The sequence below is a fragment of the Peromyscus leucopus genome, chromosome 1 (genome assembly GCF_004664715.2).
Source record: "Peromyscus leucopus breed LL Stock chromosome 1, UCI_PerLeu_2.1, whole genome shotgun sequence".
NCBI lineage: Eukaryota > Metazoa > Chordata > Mammalia > Rodentia > Cricetidae > Peromyscus > Peromyscus leucopus.
In genome coordinates, this window is record NC_051063.1 from 138,845,296 (window position 1) to 138,860,543 (window position 15,248).

A 15,248-nucleotide genomic window follows, 5' to 3' on the forward strand; every position below is an offset into this window, starting at 1 on the left:
GCACCCACACAGGAGGCACCTCTAGGCACACATGCATTTATACAACGCGCTATTGTTTGGTGGAGACACCGGTGGAGGAGTCTCTGAGACAGGTTCAAGCCTGTCTCTGTCTTCCTAAGTCAGAGTGTCACTGAGCCTCCCCCGTGCACACTCCGAAGCCGAGTGGTGTCCCCTCAGTGTGCCGTCTCTCTCCTGCCACAATGTCCTGAGTAACTAAAATGAAGAGAGGAGGGGTCCCCAGAAAGCCAACCATGGTTTTGTGAATCCTGCCTTCCACGTACCTTCACATGAGCCTCTTCTGGCCTGACCCGAACGGCCGGTGTGCTATGGTTTTGACCCAGGTGACATGTTCCTTGCTGACTTTCAGTGCTTGAACAGACAGTCGGCTTTGTATATGCATGCCCACAGGGAAGAAGAGGACAGAGACAGCTCATGTAGCCGGTGCCAGCCCGCCTCCCCGGGATGTTTTCTCACACATCCAAGAGAATCACTGATTTCCCGTGGCTTTCTCCACAGCCCTGATTTTGTTCCCCTCCGACGACTGCCAGGATGTCTCTGTCTTTGCTCACATCTGGAGCCTGTAGACAGTGGCGGCTCCCTTCCTCTTTGTTTTCCTCCGCTGCTTGGCAGCAGGTGAAGAAACACAGTGAGTGACTAGTGAAAACAGCCCTATTCAGCTACCCCAGGCGATTGTACTTCCTTTTCTCTTCCCTCATTTGCATGAAGATGCTTCCAGGATCACCTTGAGATTTCCCGTACCCTGGCATACTGTTTAAAAATAAAACCCACACATGGAAATGCCCATTCATATACTTAGAAACAGAAGGGGGATAAGAGCTGCCATATCCAGAGAGCCCGCGTGTGCCAAGGGGTTCTTGCGTGTTACCTTTCATCCTTACAACCACTCCAGGGGTGGCAGCTTTATTTCACAAATGATGAAAAGGCTGGGGGTTGCTAAGACTGGTGAGCTGCAGAGCTGGGATTCAGCACCCCCACCCCACCCCCAGCCTTCTGCAGCTCAAGCACTCACTCTCCTCTCCAGCACATGGGTATGCAAAAGCAACTGGTACATGTTAGCGTGGTGAGGGCCACTGAGCACCCCAAAGCCAATTTGCACATAACCAGAGCAATTGCTAGCCATGGGCCCGTTGCACAGAATACAGGAATCTAATGTTCTCCCAGCTTCTCCAGGGATCACAAAGGCCAGGTGACTACGGATGACTAAAAAGAAATCTAAAGAGTGGTACCCTACGGAGTATGGGGGCCTTTGTGTGAAGACCTCTGTGTTCCAAGCTGCGCTTGGGAACATGAGCAAAGAACCTAGGCTTTCTAAGCCTCAGTTTCCACACCAAATGGAGAGGATACAAGACCCTCTTTTCAAGGCTTATAGGGAAAATTCACTGAAACAACAAGGAGTGCTGTGTGTGACTCCTGCTGCAAAGGAAACCCTGGGAAAGTGATAGCTGGTGTTGTCATTAAGAGGCTTGGAGTGGGCACTTTACAAATGGCAAAATGCTCATCTGGTGCCTGCAATCATCACTCTTCCTTCCCCCAGCTGCCCATCCATCTGGTCCCAGCCTGCAGCCCTATTTTTCTTGCCTCACCTACTATTGCCCAGGCCCCCAAGAATCTCCTTTTGGGTTCTGGAAGCATGGTTGAGCATCAAAAAGACATTTCTAGGGAGCCCACCTGGACATACCACTTTGCAGGGCAGCTGTAAAGAGCAGAGTGAACACCAGGGAACAAGCTGCAGTTCCCGTTCCTTTCCCAGGACTTCCGTTGACAAATCAAAGAAGTGCTGGTACCAAGCCACCTGATCCACGCAGCCAAACTGCTCGAAATATACATGGTGCCTTTGAGCACTGGAGCTGTGCCAGAGCTTTCTGGTGGAGGGCTGGGGCCAAGCCAAGGGCCACCCTCAGGACTTGAGTCAGCCTAGCCAGTAGAATCTTGGGGACAAAGGGCCCCACCATAAATGACAGATTGGCATCGCCAAGTATGCGAACACATGTCTGGTGTGGTTTTCTGGCCCTTACTAATGACTCTGCAAGGTAGGAGCTGTCATCATCGACGTTTGCAGATTAGTAAACTGAGGCATAGCGATCGGAAAGTCTCCAGAAAGGCAAGATTTTAATCCAAGCGTCCTGGGCATCCATTTCCTTGAATTGCATTCTGCACCTACCCCTTTTAGTTATGAACCTGACTGACTTCCTCTGTGCCGTGAGGGATGGGATGAAATTTCAGACAAACCGTTTCAGGTGAGAGAGCATACACCTAGTGACAGTCTACCCTTGGATAGTGAATATTTGCTTGTGTTTTTGTGAACTCAGCTTGGCAATGCAGTGAGATGAGTCAATTCCAGCCTGCCTCGGCTGTCTGGCTCCTCACTGTTTTTGTTTAGACAGATTATAAGCACAGAACAGACAAGGAAATTAAGGGGGAAACATGCTCGGTCCCCACTGATGGGAGAAACTGACATGGAACAGACAGTTTCCCAGCCCAGAGCCCCACCCCCACCGCATCCATGCTCCAGCCCTTGAACTCTATGCAGTGGACGTGTCTCTTCCAGCAGAGTGCTCACAGCCCACCTGCCCCTATGCACTAAACTGTCCTTTCTGTTCTCAGGTAACCTGGACATCACTCCAGACGACCCGCGCTGGATCGGAGCCTGGTGGGGCGGCTTTCTGCTCTGCGGTGCCTTGCTCTTCTTCTCGTCCCTCTTGATGTTTGGGTTCCCCCAGTCCCTGCCCCCACACTCAGACCCCGCCATGGAGAGTGAGCAGGCCATGCTCCCCGAAAGAGAATATGAGAGGCCCAAGCCCAGCAATGGGGTCCTGAGACACCCCCTGGAGCCAGACAGCAGTGCCTCCTGTTTCCAGCAGCTGAGAGGTGAGTGGCCAGAACTGAACTGGGTGGTCAGAACAATGGGGATTTGGTGATGGGGTGAGGCAAAGGGTGGCCACTGGGGGATTTCAGTGTTTTACATAATTGGCCACACAAACCTTGCGCTGAACTTATGACCGGACACACGTAGTGAATGCAAAAGTAAGATGGCCACCGTTTGTTGATGAAACCCTGGTGATTAATATACAAAGTCTCATTTTGGGGGTGCGGCAAAGCTCTACACCTTTTTAGAAGAGAAATAAAAAAACAATGAATGCAGCTTTTCTGACAAAATGGCAACGTGCACATAACGATGTCAATCCAGACAGGTATTTTCTGGGTTGTTTCCATCTTTGGCTGGGTCCCTTAAAAGCAGAGAAGATAACAGTGAAGTAGAATATAGCCCAGCAGCCTCAGGCTGCTCTATGCCTATCTCACACACACACACACACACACACACACACACACACACACACACACACACACACAGAGCTACACATGGGGTTTACACATGAGCGGTTGGCTGCAGGTACCTGCAGGTGCCTGGGCATGAGGTAGGCTGATGTACCTCCTCTCAGAGAAGCCGCCGTGGATGGACAGTGGGTGGACAGTCACCCCTTGGAAACCAGCCTTGCGCAGCCACGTGGGCCACATTCTGGGGCACCACTCGGCATTGCCCAGAGGTGAAATCAAAGTCAAGGTGAGCACCTGTAGGATGAGGGGCATCTGTGGCATGTGCCTGATAATCCCAGGCTCTGACGGACCCCATGGTCCTTCACTGTCTCACTCCGCACTGGCTGTAAGCTTGCTCCCTTCTCCCCGCCATGCTTCCCCAAGTTTAAGACTGTGCACAGTTCTTCTATCACAGCATCGTCCTGAGAACAAAAGCCCTGTCTGCAGAGACACTTAATCAAACCGGTGAGTCCATGAGGAGCCGAACGAGTCTGTGCTATTTCTGAAAAGACACTAATTTAATAACCTGATGTCGTGTCTGGTCCCATGTTCTCTGTCTGTACCTACAAGTGCTGTGAGCCAACTGATGGCCTAAAAATTCCTCTTTTCAAGCTCTGAATGCAGCAGTAGGTGAGAAGTCCAGCTAGTGTGTGTTCTTGGGGGTTGCCTTAGCTGGGACCACCCCCTCAAGAAGGCTGTAAATTACCTCTACCTTCAAAACTGGTAAATTCCAGAAGTCCCCAGCCAGCTGGAAAGTGATACCTGCTGTTATCTTTAGAGCACAGTTGACCGTAGTTCCAAGGCCCAGACCCACAATAATCTATCAGGCTGGCATCAGAGTAGATCTGGCAAGAGAGTACCCTGACCCTCAGTCGTGGCAACCTTTCCAGATCTTTCTTTGTCCAGGTGACAGTTCTGTCTCCCACAAACCATAGTTGTAGACAACTCCCTTTTGGCTCTGGGTATTCAAAGATAGAAAAGAACCAGCTAGGCCGTTATAGACCTCATCCGCAAGCCATCAAAGACAGCCAGTGGCACAGGGAGTGATAGACCTGTAGAAGGGGGTGGAAGACAGAGCTCAGCTGGGTCTTGAGCTATAGGCTGTCACAATTTCAGAGTTCATGGGCTAAGGTTCAGCCACCCTGCTTCATCTACTCCATTCAGGAAGTCCCTGCTAAGAGCTAGGAACATGGCCATGGTTAAGTGGCCTGTGGCCTAGAACTGATAGTTCAATAGAGGAGGCATGCAGCAAGAGAGGACAAATCAAAGTCAAGATGAGCCCTGAGTAATTGGCCTAGGCTGAGAAGTATGCCTTTGGGTCAACGAGTTGGAACTCACTAGATCAGAAGTGGTTCAAGCATGATATCTGTGTGAACACACCTCCATGAGTAATGATTTTTCATTTAGAATGAGCAGTTCCTACTTAGTTGGTCCACTAATGGATGGACTAGAGGATATTCCAGCGGGGCAGGAAAAGTGTGTCTCCAGAAGACTTCCCCAAGAGCAGGAATTCAGTGATATGAACTATTGTGCTAATAAACAACCATCCAGGTGCTAGCCACAGAGAAGAGCCCACACCCTTTATCTTCCCCCATGAGCAACGTGTTTTTGCCACAGGAACATGTTCACTAAATGTACCCTTCGGTGCTGCTGGTGTTCCCACACTAACTCTTCATACGATTCACAAAAAAGAAAAAAGAAAAATCTCAGCAGCCCAGTGGTCTCCAGGATATTCTTATATTCCTTCTTATATTGAACACAAATAAGTGGAACACTGTCAGATATATCAGAGGAATACAAGCCTCTCAGAAACTACTTTAAACATAATTTTTAATGAGTCTTTGGGAATTTCATATCATACGCCCCAATCCCACTCATTTCCTAGTCCCTCCATATACATCTTTCACCCTTACAGTGCCTCCCCCCCAAGAAAATGGAAAAATATATATTAAAAATAAACAAACAAAAACCACTTTGATCCTCTGTCTTTCCCTCCTCTCTGTCATCTCTTAATTTGTCTTAGTGGCATTGGGAGCTGTGGTTTGTACCCTTTTGTCCTAACAGCTTTACTTGCAAATGTTCATTGCAATGAGTTGTTGGTCTGGTTCAAGGCCCCTAGCTTCTGGTACACCACCAATACTGGGCCCTCACTGAAACTTCTCTGATATCTTGTTGTTGACCCAAATCTTGGAGATCCTGCAGCTGTGGTTCTGCAGGACCAGTCCCTTCACAGACTCCAACAGGTCATAGATGGAGCAGATGTTGGGGTGGGCCAATCCAAGCACTAGATGTGGGCCTGGGTGGTAGCTGAGTTGGTCACTCTGCTCCTCCACTGAGACTGTCCCCTTCAGGCAAGGGACAGAGCCAGCTCGCTCACCTGCACTCACACCATTGGGGTCAGCTCTCCCAAAACCATGATGAAGACTGGGCCAGCTCTCCCATGAGGGATGGGACTAGCTCTCCTGCTACAGTGGCCATTGAGGGACAGGGCCAGATCTCTCAGGGCCCACAACGGATGGGGCTAGCTCACCATGGCCCTGAAATTTCAGCACACACATGTCTGGGCTGGGCCGTGGATATTAATACTGACCCCAGCTACAGCAGGACCATGGACCCAGATATGGCTGGCCCTCAGCAACAGCTTGGGCCCAGATGTCACCATGGTCCTGGATGGCAGCACAGGCCACTCAGATCAGTATGACCTCAGTGGCAGTGTGGCTCTCAAATACCCACATGATCACAGGTGACAGCCCAGACCCTGGGCATCCACACAGCCTTCAGTAACAGGAGCTCTGGATGTCAACACGCTGTGGTAGGGCCACGGCATTTCAGAATCTTTTTTGTTTTCTTTTGTTTTTGTTTTTGTTTGTTTGGTATTTTGGGTTTTTTTGTTTTGTTTTGTTTTTTGAGACAGGATTTCTCTGTAGTTTTGGTGCTTGTCCTGGATCTTGCTCTGTAGACCAGGCTGGCCTGGAACTCACAGAGATCCGACTGGCTCTGCCTCCAAAATGCTGGGATTAAAGGCGTGCGCCACCACTGCCCAGCACCTCTCAGAATCTTTTTTTTTTTTTTTTTTTTTTTTTTTTTTTTTGGTTTTTCGAGACAGGGTTTCTCTGTGTAGCTTTGTGCCTTTCCTGGAACTCACTTGGTAGTCCAGGCTGGCCTCGAACTCACAGAGATCCGCCTGGCTCTGCCTCCCGAGTGCTGGGATTAAAGGCGTGCGCCACCACTGCCCGGCCTACATCTCAGAATCTTAATGGCCATTTCTCATGTATCTCTTGGGAGCTTACAAAGGCTTCTCTTCTTGCACAATCTATTTGAGTCCCAAGCCATGCTCAGAAAATCTGTCTAGAGCATCCCTTCAACCCCACCATGCATCCTTCCCAGGTTTCTGAGAATGATACAGAATAGCCTGTCTGGAGTGGGACATCCTGAGCTCCAGTTCGGCTCAGCCACTCCCCTGCTGTGCCACCTTGGTCATGACATTTAGCTCTGCTTGGCTTTAGCATGGGGGTCTGGTTTCACCTTCAGCGACTGTCTCCAGTTGGTATTTCTATTTATCACCATTTACAGGGTCCTTACCCTATCACGATAATGGGAGTTTAGGTCTGTGGTTCAGTTTTCAAGGGACATGGTTCCCTGTGAAAAAGAACAGTCTTTGAAGGTCTGTTGCCCACAAAGGCAGCCATCAGCTGAGTTTGTAACTCTCTGCAGAAGATGAGCGACGGAAAGCATGGAAGCTGGTTTCAGGGTAGCCTGGAAGTCCCCAGCTTGTGGCAACCATCACATAAGCATTACGATAAAGCAGATGGCAGACAAACCATGGGTTTATTAAGTTGTGATGTCGCCCTCCCTGCCCCCAGGTGGGAGGCTGCCAAACCCAGGCACGATTTTAGATCTCAACAGGCCACCAGATCTCTTTGCTTCTAAGCCTTGGCCCTGAGGTGCTTCTGCCCTGATGACCTCAGATTTGAGGTGCCCCCTCCAACACCTTCATCCTAGTGCCGGGTACCCTCTTCCCTCTCCTTCGACGCCAATAGGTTATATATTGGCACGAGGCATGACCCTCTCAGACCCAGCGGCTGTACAGTGTGTGCGGAATTTATGAAAGGCTCTCTGGAGGGGAGAACAGCACAGGGAGAGCGTAATAAATAATCCAGGGCCATTGGGGTGGCTGATTGGGTAAAGATGCTTGCTGCCAAGCCTGACTACATCAGTTTGAGCCCCAGAACTCATGTAGTCGACAAAAAGAACTGATTCCTACACGCCATCCTCTGACCTCCCCATCCATGCCATGGCCTGCTTGCTTATGCATGTGTGTGTGGGGACATGGACACACACACACACACACACACACACACACACACACACACACAATACATAAATAATTAAAATAAGTAAAATTAGTCATTTTTATACAATCAGCACTCGATGTTATCATCACTGGCATGTTAAATCTCACACCCACAGTTTTGTGATAGGCATAGGCATGTTTCTATAATAGACATGTGGTGCCTCCAGTTACTACATTCAATGTCACTTCTATAGTTTTTATTTCATTTTGAAGCTGTCTCCGATATATGCTGGGAAGCCTTGATGGACAGGATCTGGCCCCCCAGTGAAGTGATCTGTCTCCTTCATCTGCGTGCTTTGTGTGATTTGTGCAGGACATCAGGAACACCCCCTCTTTCCTTTCTGCCTGCAATATCCTTCCTCCCTTGATTCACCATTGGGCTGTCTCTGTCCTTCCCTCCTCAGAAAGCACCCTTTTTTGGGTGCACACATGTCACATGTGCACACGCACGCACACACGCACGCACGCATGCATCCTGCCCTTCTATGTGCATGCCCCATTGTGTTCAGGACAAGGTCAGCTATATTGCCCTGTTGTCCACTTGGCCTCTACAAAGTGCCTACTACTACTACATGACCATTGTAGTCTGGTCCACCCAAGAGGGTGCTCTGCATCTCCTCCAGACCAAAGCTCTCGGTCATCTGCTCACTTAGAGTGTGAGGCGGTGCCTGGCATGAAGTGGTGCCACTTTAATGAATGAAGAAACAAATGAACACGGCGTGAGTGTATGAGCGTGTGCATGTGTGTGTGTGCGCACGCGCGGGCGGGCTGGGAGTATGACTCAGTAAAGTGCTTGCTGCACGAGCCTAAGGACCTGAGTTCAGATCTCCAGCATCCATGTAAAACGCCAGGCACAGTGGCACACACCTGTAACTGGGAAGCAGAGACAGCAGGTCCATGAGGCTCTCAGGCAGTCCGGCTGAATCGGCAAGCTACGGACTCAGTGAGAGACTCTATCTCAAAAGATAGGATGGAGAGCAACAGAGGAAGACACTGGGCATGGACTTCTGGCCTCTACAGAGGTTCCTGCATGCCCACGCATGTGCGCATACGCGCGCACACACACACACACACACACACACACACACACACACACACACAACAACAGCAACAACAAAACTGTTCATCCATTATCCCATTGACTCTCCAGCCCTATGAGCCATTGGTACTGTTGGACAGGTATGGAAATCAAACTTAGAGTTGGAAAAGAATGACACTTGAATCAATGTGAAGAAAACAATGCCTGTCTCCTTAAGCCTGACACAGTGCTGCCTCTTTGACTGAGCAGACTCTTAAAAAACAAGTGGCATCACCAGGTGCCAAGTGACCTTTCAGCAGTGTGTGCTAAAACTGTCTCCTGCAGCCACACAGATGTCCCCGAAAACAATGGATCTTCGGATGGGGCTGCTGCTGAGCCAGGAAGAAGCTCCTGCTCCCTGCTGGCACCGGCAGGTCCTGACCTGCTGGGATCAGTGCAACTGCTTATGTCAAGGCTCAGAATCCTCAGAATGCTCAGGGCAAGTCCTGACTTTGATCTCTGAGAGGGGCTGGTCAGAAGCTGAGCACTCTTGTCTCAGCCCTTCACCCACCGACAGACAAGTGGCCTCTCAATGTCCACAGCTGAGCCCTGTGCGCTTTCTCTAGTGGAGCCCCTCTGTGAGAGGAGCACAGCTCTGCCTTGATACCTCACCCTGGCCCGGCCCAGCCCAGCACTGTGCTCTTCTCCGCCAAATCTCAACAGCTGGATTCTGCCCCCAATCTCCCCAGCTGCTGTCCACCCAGGGCACCCTCCTGACCTAAACTCACCCTTCATCTTCATTGACAGCTTGGTGCCATTTAGAGTTGTCTCTGAAACACACCTCTAGGCGGGGAGAGGGGTGTCTTTGTTTGAGACAGGGTTTCTCTGCATAGCACTGGCTGTCCTGGAACTTGCTGTGTAGACCAGGCTGGCCTTGAACTCACAGAGATCAGAGATCTGCCAGCCTCTGCCATCTGAGTGTTGCTATTAATATCATGTACCACCAGCTCAGGCCTCTGGGTGTGTCTTTAAGGCTCTTCTGGAAAGGAAGACCTGTCCCCTGGATGTAGGCAGTTCCATCCCAGGAGCTCAGTCCCAGAGTAAAGGAAAAGATGTATCTTTTCTGCTTCCTCACTGTGGAAACAGTGTGACCAGCCCATTGCCTCACATGCCTATAGTAGCACCTTCCCTGCTGTGGCTAATGGTACCCCCAGACTGTGAGCCAGAGTGAACCCTTCCTCCTTGTGGTCACTGTAGTCATACGGACACTGTAGTCATGCTGCTTCAGGGGACAATGGCAAAGCCAGCTGTGGCCCCCTGTTCACACCCGCCTTGTCCTGCCGCGTCAGTCTCCCAGTCTCCTTAGAAGCATTCCGCAGGCCCCTGCCCACCTCCAAAATGCTTCCAGTGCCCTTCTCTAAAAGTCACACCCCATCTTGGACATCAGCTTCCTTTCATTTCCGAAGCACCGCTCCTTGACTTCCTGGAGGGACCCCTTCCCTGGCATGGCTTCCTTTTTCTTTTGGATGGGTGACAGATGCCTTCCTTTGAACCTCCATGAAGGTAGAGACACTTCCATTTTTGTTGACACCCTGGTACTACATTCTGTCGTGTGGTAAGCGGAGGAATGAAGGGATCCCGGAAGGGGCGTTACCAGGCCCGACACAGTTTTGTTTTCCTGAAGCATCCTGGCCACCTCAACCCCAACCCACCCAGGCTTTGTCTTCCAAATGTCCCACCTGTGAACACATGATAAGAGTTGCACATGTCTATGGACTGCCACAAGCCCACAAGTGACCCGCCCCTGTCAGGAAGGGTCTGCTGGACCCCTCCCCAGCCCTGGCTTCTTCCGTCCCTTTTCAGCTCAGCAATTGGCTCCTGGTACATGTTTCTTATTGGGGCCCCTGCACCTTTCATTTGAGTGTGTTTGTGAGGGGCCTGGTTCTCTGAGCATGCTCACACTGCCTGCTGAATGCTTTGTATGATATGATCCGTCTCCTCTCATCCTGTAGTAGATAGACTGAAAATCTACATTCTTGCTTCCATGGTGAACGAAGCAATCTGTCTTTCCAAACACTGGCAGTCCTGAACCAGGCTGTTCCTCACATCCTGCTGTGTCACAGGAGTTTGGTGATGATTCCCCAGGGACCAGACTGCTCAGTGAGTTCACAGTGTTCTTATCATGGAGTGCCTGCTGGGAACCAGCACTGGAGTGCCCTTTAATGGGATGCTCTCTTCTTGGCTAGTTCAGCAAAGCCACTGAGCCAGACAGAAGAGGGTACCCAGCATGATGCCGGGCATGGTTGGTGTGCCAGATTGTGTTGAATGAATAAGCAAAAGGAAATAACTGGAAGGTAGCATCCCCCAGAGGGGGATCTTGGGAACAGATCAGCACTATCAGGAAGGGGAAAGCAGTGGCTATCCAAACAGGTAGGAACCTGTCCATGACCTTCTCACATGGTAGAGGGGGAAGGCAAGTTCATATGGGTATGCTGATGGACATGCACCTATGTGCACATAAATGCAGAGGGCAGAGTTCATGACCTCATGTGTCATTCCTTAGGAGCCATCTGCAGATTTTGTTGTTGTTGTTTGTTTTGTTGTATTGTTTTTTTTTTTTTTTTTCACATGGGGTTCTCATTAGCCTGGAACTGGTAGATTTATCTAGGCTGACTACCCGGCAAGACACAGGGAGAGCTGTGTGTCTCTACCTTCCAGGTGTTAGCATAACAAGCATGTTGTCTTAGTTAGGGTTACTATTGCTATGATGAAACACCAGGGCCAAAATCAAGTTGAGGGGGAGAGGGTTTATTTGACTTACACTTCCATATTGCTGTTCATCAGTGAAGGAAGTTAGGACAGGAACTCAAACGGCAGGAACCTGGAGGCAGGAGCTGATGCAGAGGCCATGGAGGGATGCTGCTTACTGGTTTGCTCAGCCTCCTTTCTTATAGAACCCAGGACCACCAGCCCAGGAGTGGCACCACCCACAATGGGTTGGGCCCTCTGCCATCAATCACTAATTAAGAAAACACCCTACAGGCTTGCCTACAGCTCCCCCCCCCCCCCCCCCCCCGCCTTCCCCATAGTTGGACTTACATAAATTGAAGTGCTGAGAGAATTCTGTCACAAATAAGCTGGGACAGGATGGACTCGCAGGGTGATCTGAGTACCATGAGGTCCTGCTGCAAGCAAGCAAGAGGAGGTAGGGGCTTGGTTTTGAGGTGGACTGTGCATCCACTTGCTTTACCAGAATGCTGCTTCTGTCTGTCCTTGTAGACTTTCCGTGAATGAATTCTCACATTGCTGGGTTTTCACTTCCAGAAGAACTAGGGACAGCAAGCCCTGTGTGGCACCCGGGCAGAATGTGTTTTCACAGAGGAGGTTTTTAGACTCAGGTGTGAAGTAAAATGCCTGTTTGCTTATGAGACTCGTTATTATCTAAGTCAGTTTCTCTCTGCTGTCTTGGCCTTGGGAAGATACAACGCTTGGCTCTGAAGAAGCAGCTGCTGCTTCTAATCCCGCTTTCTCCTGTCATCTCTGCCATCCCTGGGTAAGCCTGTGCTTCCCAGGCCATCCGTGGAAAGGGAAGACACTGGGTAACTAACAGCAGTGTGGAACGATAGCCTGACTCTTAGCTCTTGCCTTCAAATGGACTTGTGCGAGTGGCCCACCAATCCTTTTCCCTTAGACCCTCCTGGCGGTCCCAAAAGAACCAATGAAATCAACCAGGTCTTGGCTGTGGCTGCCCTGGCCAGTGCACACCAGCTCACACACACCAGCTCACACTTAGGTTTCATTCTAAGTGTTTATTTGGGGCCAGTGGTTTCCTGTTTGCTCACCCAGGCCACAATTTCCTTATTACAAAGAAAGAAAGCATTGCCCTGTACCTGTTCCCTTCTAAGGACAGGACACCTGGGAGCTATTTCCTCCAAGAGTGCAATCAGAGAGGTCAGGGGCAGAGACTAGAGAACTGGTTCAGCTTTACTGGCATGGCCACAGTAGACCTATAGCTGCAGCCAGAGGCTGCCTAGCCTGAGGACAGTGTGTAATCAATGCTTGCTTCCAGAAAATTCCTGGTCACTGCTGGGTTCCTCTTGTACCTGGACTTTCTTCTACTCTTAACCAAGGAAATGGTCCAGACAACTCCAGCATTGTCCGTGGGAGTGAGAAGAGACACATGTTCTGGATTTCTGACCCAAGCCAAGGCGTCATTTATCTTCACTGAGTTCGTTGTCCCCACCTCCTCCACCTGTGGAATTCACTCATCATTTGGTCATAGGTTTGCCTTTTGTCTCTCAAAAGCCTGCAAAAGCTCCCTGCAGACCTTTGTGATGCATTCACTCATTTAGTTATTGGATTCCTTAACCCGCTCTGCCCCCTGGATTGCTTAGACATTGCTCTTTGGGACATGATGACTTGGTCTTTTCATTCCTGCTCTCAGGTAGCTCTTCACCTGGGAAAGACTGGAAGAGGCTAGGCACTGTTGCCAGTAATGGTAGCTCTGGTTTGGGCACATGGAGAACCAGCTGGGAGGCAGCTGCATCATAACGTTTCATTTTTCCCAGGGTGGAATCACTCTAGTACCTCCATCATAGCGTTTTCCCATTTTTCTCCTCCTTCCTCCTTCCCATCCATCCCTTCTGTTAGAATGATTTCTGATTCTCCAGCTCTTTCCACTCCTCTCTTCTCTCGAGTCCCACCTGTGGTGAAATGCTTCATGGCCACTCAGCTTTTAGAAAACCCTTTTTTTTTTTTTAAACTTGGTTCAAATCCCCATGCCAGCCTGAAGGTTCAGATGTGAGTTCAGATTTATCCTCCTTCAGAACTCAGCTTTGCATTCCTGTGCAAGGGCTCTCGAAACAAAACAAACAAACAAAACAAAACAAATAAAACAAACACCTTGGTGCCCAGAGTCTGAAGCAGTGATGCTGAACCTCCCGCCTCTGTGGTAGAGGCAAAGCCCTCAGCTCAGGGCTCTGTCAGCAGTGGAAGGCTGACAGGCGTGGCTGTTGTGGTTATGATCACAGCATACACAGACCTCATCTCCCTCGTCTGACAGTATGAACAGTGTGACAACAAATCTGAATAAAAGAAAAGCAAGCAAGTCAAGGCCAATCTCAGTAGACAGCCTAAAGCACAATACACTGAGTGTAATCTAGTGAGATCTCCATGGAGCCCCACAATAACCACTGTTAGGGCTCCTCTAAGTCCTGGAAGGCTAGTGAGCTAGGATACTTGACTCCTAACCTGACCTGTTGATTGACTCTGTGGAGGAGGTGCCTCTATTGGGGAAGCCCTTGACTCCAATGATGACTCAACATAATACCTCCATGGCCAAGGTAACCCTGCCCCAGTCTTTTCCCAACTGTCACTCAATGGTCCATTCATGGAGAGGAATTACCAAAGCAAGCCTGGTGACTGCATAACACACTGTACAAATACCAGGAATCCCTCACTTGGCCTCGCTTCTGCCTGTTCATCTTGATTCTCGTTGAGCTCCTGCCTGTGTGCCTGGGATGCTAGATCACATGCTTCTTGATCTTGGGTCTCTTTGCACATTCACGGATAGGTGGAGATGAGTCAAAAATCTAAATCCGCAGCGCCTGCCTCTTTAGAGCACGGTTCCTGACTTGATGTTATACAACTTTCCTCAGGAAAACTTTTTCTATGGTACTGAGTTCCCCCTTCAGCCCTTCGACTCTTTCTTTTATTTTTTCCTTCCCCTCCCTCTTTCCTAGCTCCTTCTCTCAAAAAATCTTGGACTAAGTCCCAGGTCCACACCACAGCAGATCATTTTTTTTTTATTAGTTAGGTGGAATGAAAGTGAATTCCCCCATAGGCTAGAGTATTTGAATACTTGGTCCCCAGTTGGTGGAACTGTTTGGGAAGGATTAATAAGTGTGGCCTTGGCTGCAGCACTCAGGAGAATAGGTCCTGCATCTCTCCTGGGAACCATAGTAGAGCTGACCCTGTTGGCAGAGGCGTGGGTGAGCCATCCCTGAGAATGTAGAAGTGGGAGAGCTGGCCCTGCCCCCCATGTGGTGGCAAGGGCGAGGGAAAGAGGCTCTTCCCCCTTTCACCCACCCCTTGCCATCTGTGGCAGGTGAGAGAGCAGGCCCTGCCCCTCACCAGCTGCAGCACTTGGGAGAGTGGCCCCTGCACCTCACCTGGGCCACACAGTAGAGCTGACCCTGATGGTGTGGGTTTGGGTTGGGCCTGAGGGCCTGAAACCAGGAGATCTGGCCCTGTCCCTCGCTACTTGCTGCATAAGGTGAACTTGCTGGGGTGGTTCATAAGAGCTCTCCCTGGTGATGACGATAAGATAGAGTTGGTGGGCTAACCAACCCAGCTACCACCCATGCCCGGAACCAGTGCTATGAGTTGGCCCACCTTAACATCCCACCCCATCTATGATCTGCTGGAGCATGTGAAGGGGCAGGTCCTGCAGACCCAAAGCTGCAGGATCTCCATAACACAGGACAACAGCAGGATGTCAAAGACAAGTCCCAGTGAGGGCCCAGCAAAAGTCAGAGGCCT

At 50.2% G+C, this 15,248-nt stretch overlaps 1 protein-coding gene across 2 annotated transcripts in view; it reads left to right on the forward strand.

The window, feature by feature from the left end:
- The window catches only part of Slco3a1 (solute carrier organic anion transporter family member 3A1), a 289,209-nt gene that overhangs the window by 218,406 nt on the left and 55,555 nt on the right, over nucleotides 1-15,248 (forward strand). For both annotated transcript variants that reach the window (XM_028893279.2, XM_028893281.1), the window contains exon 4: nucleotides 2,626-2,889. In XM_028893279.2, the coding sequence (XP_028749112.1) occupies nucleotides 2,626-2,889 (264 nt within the window). The remainder of the gene's footprint in view (nucleotides 1-2,625; nucleotides 2,890-15,248) is intronic.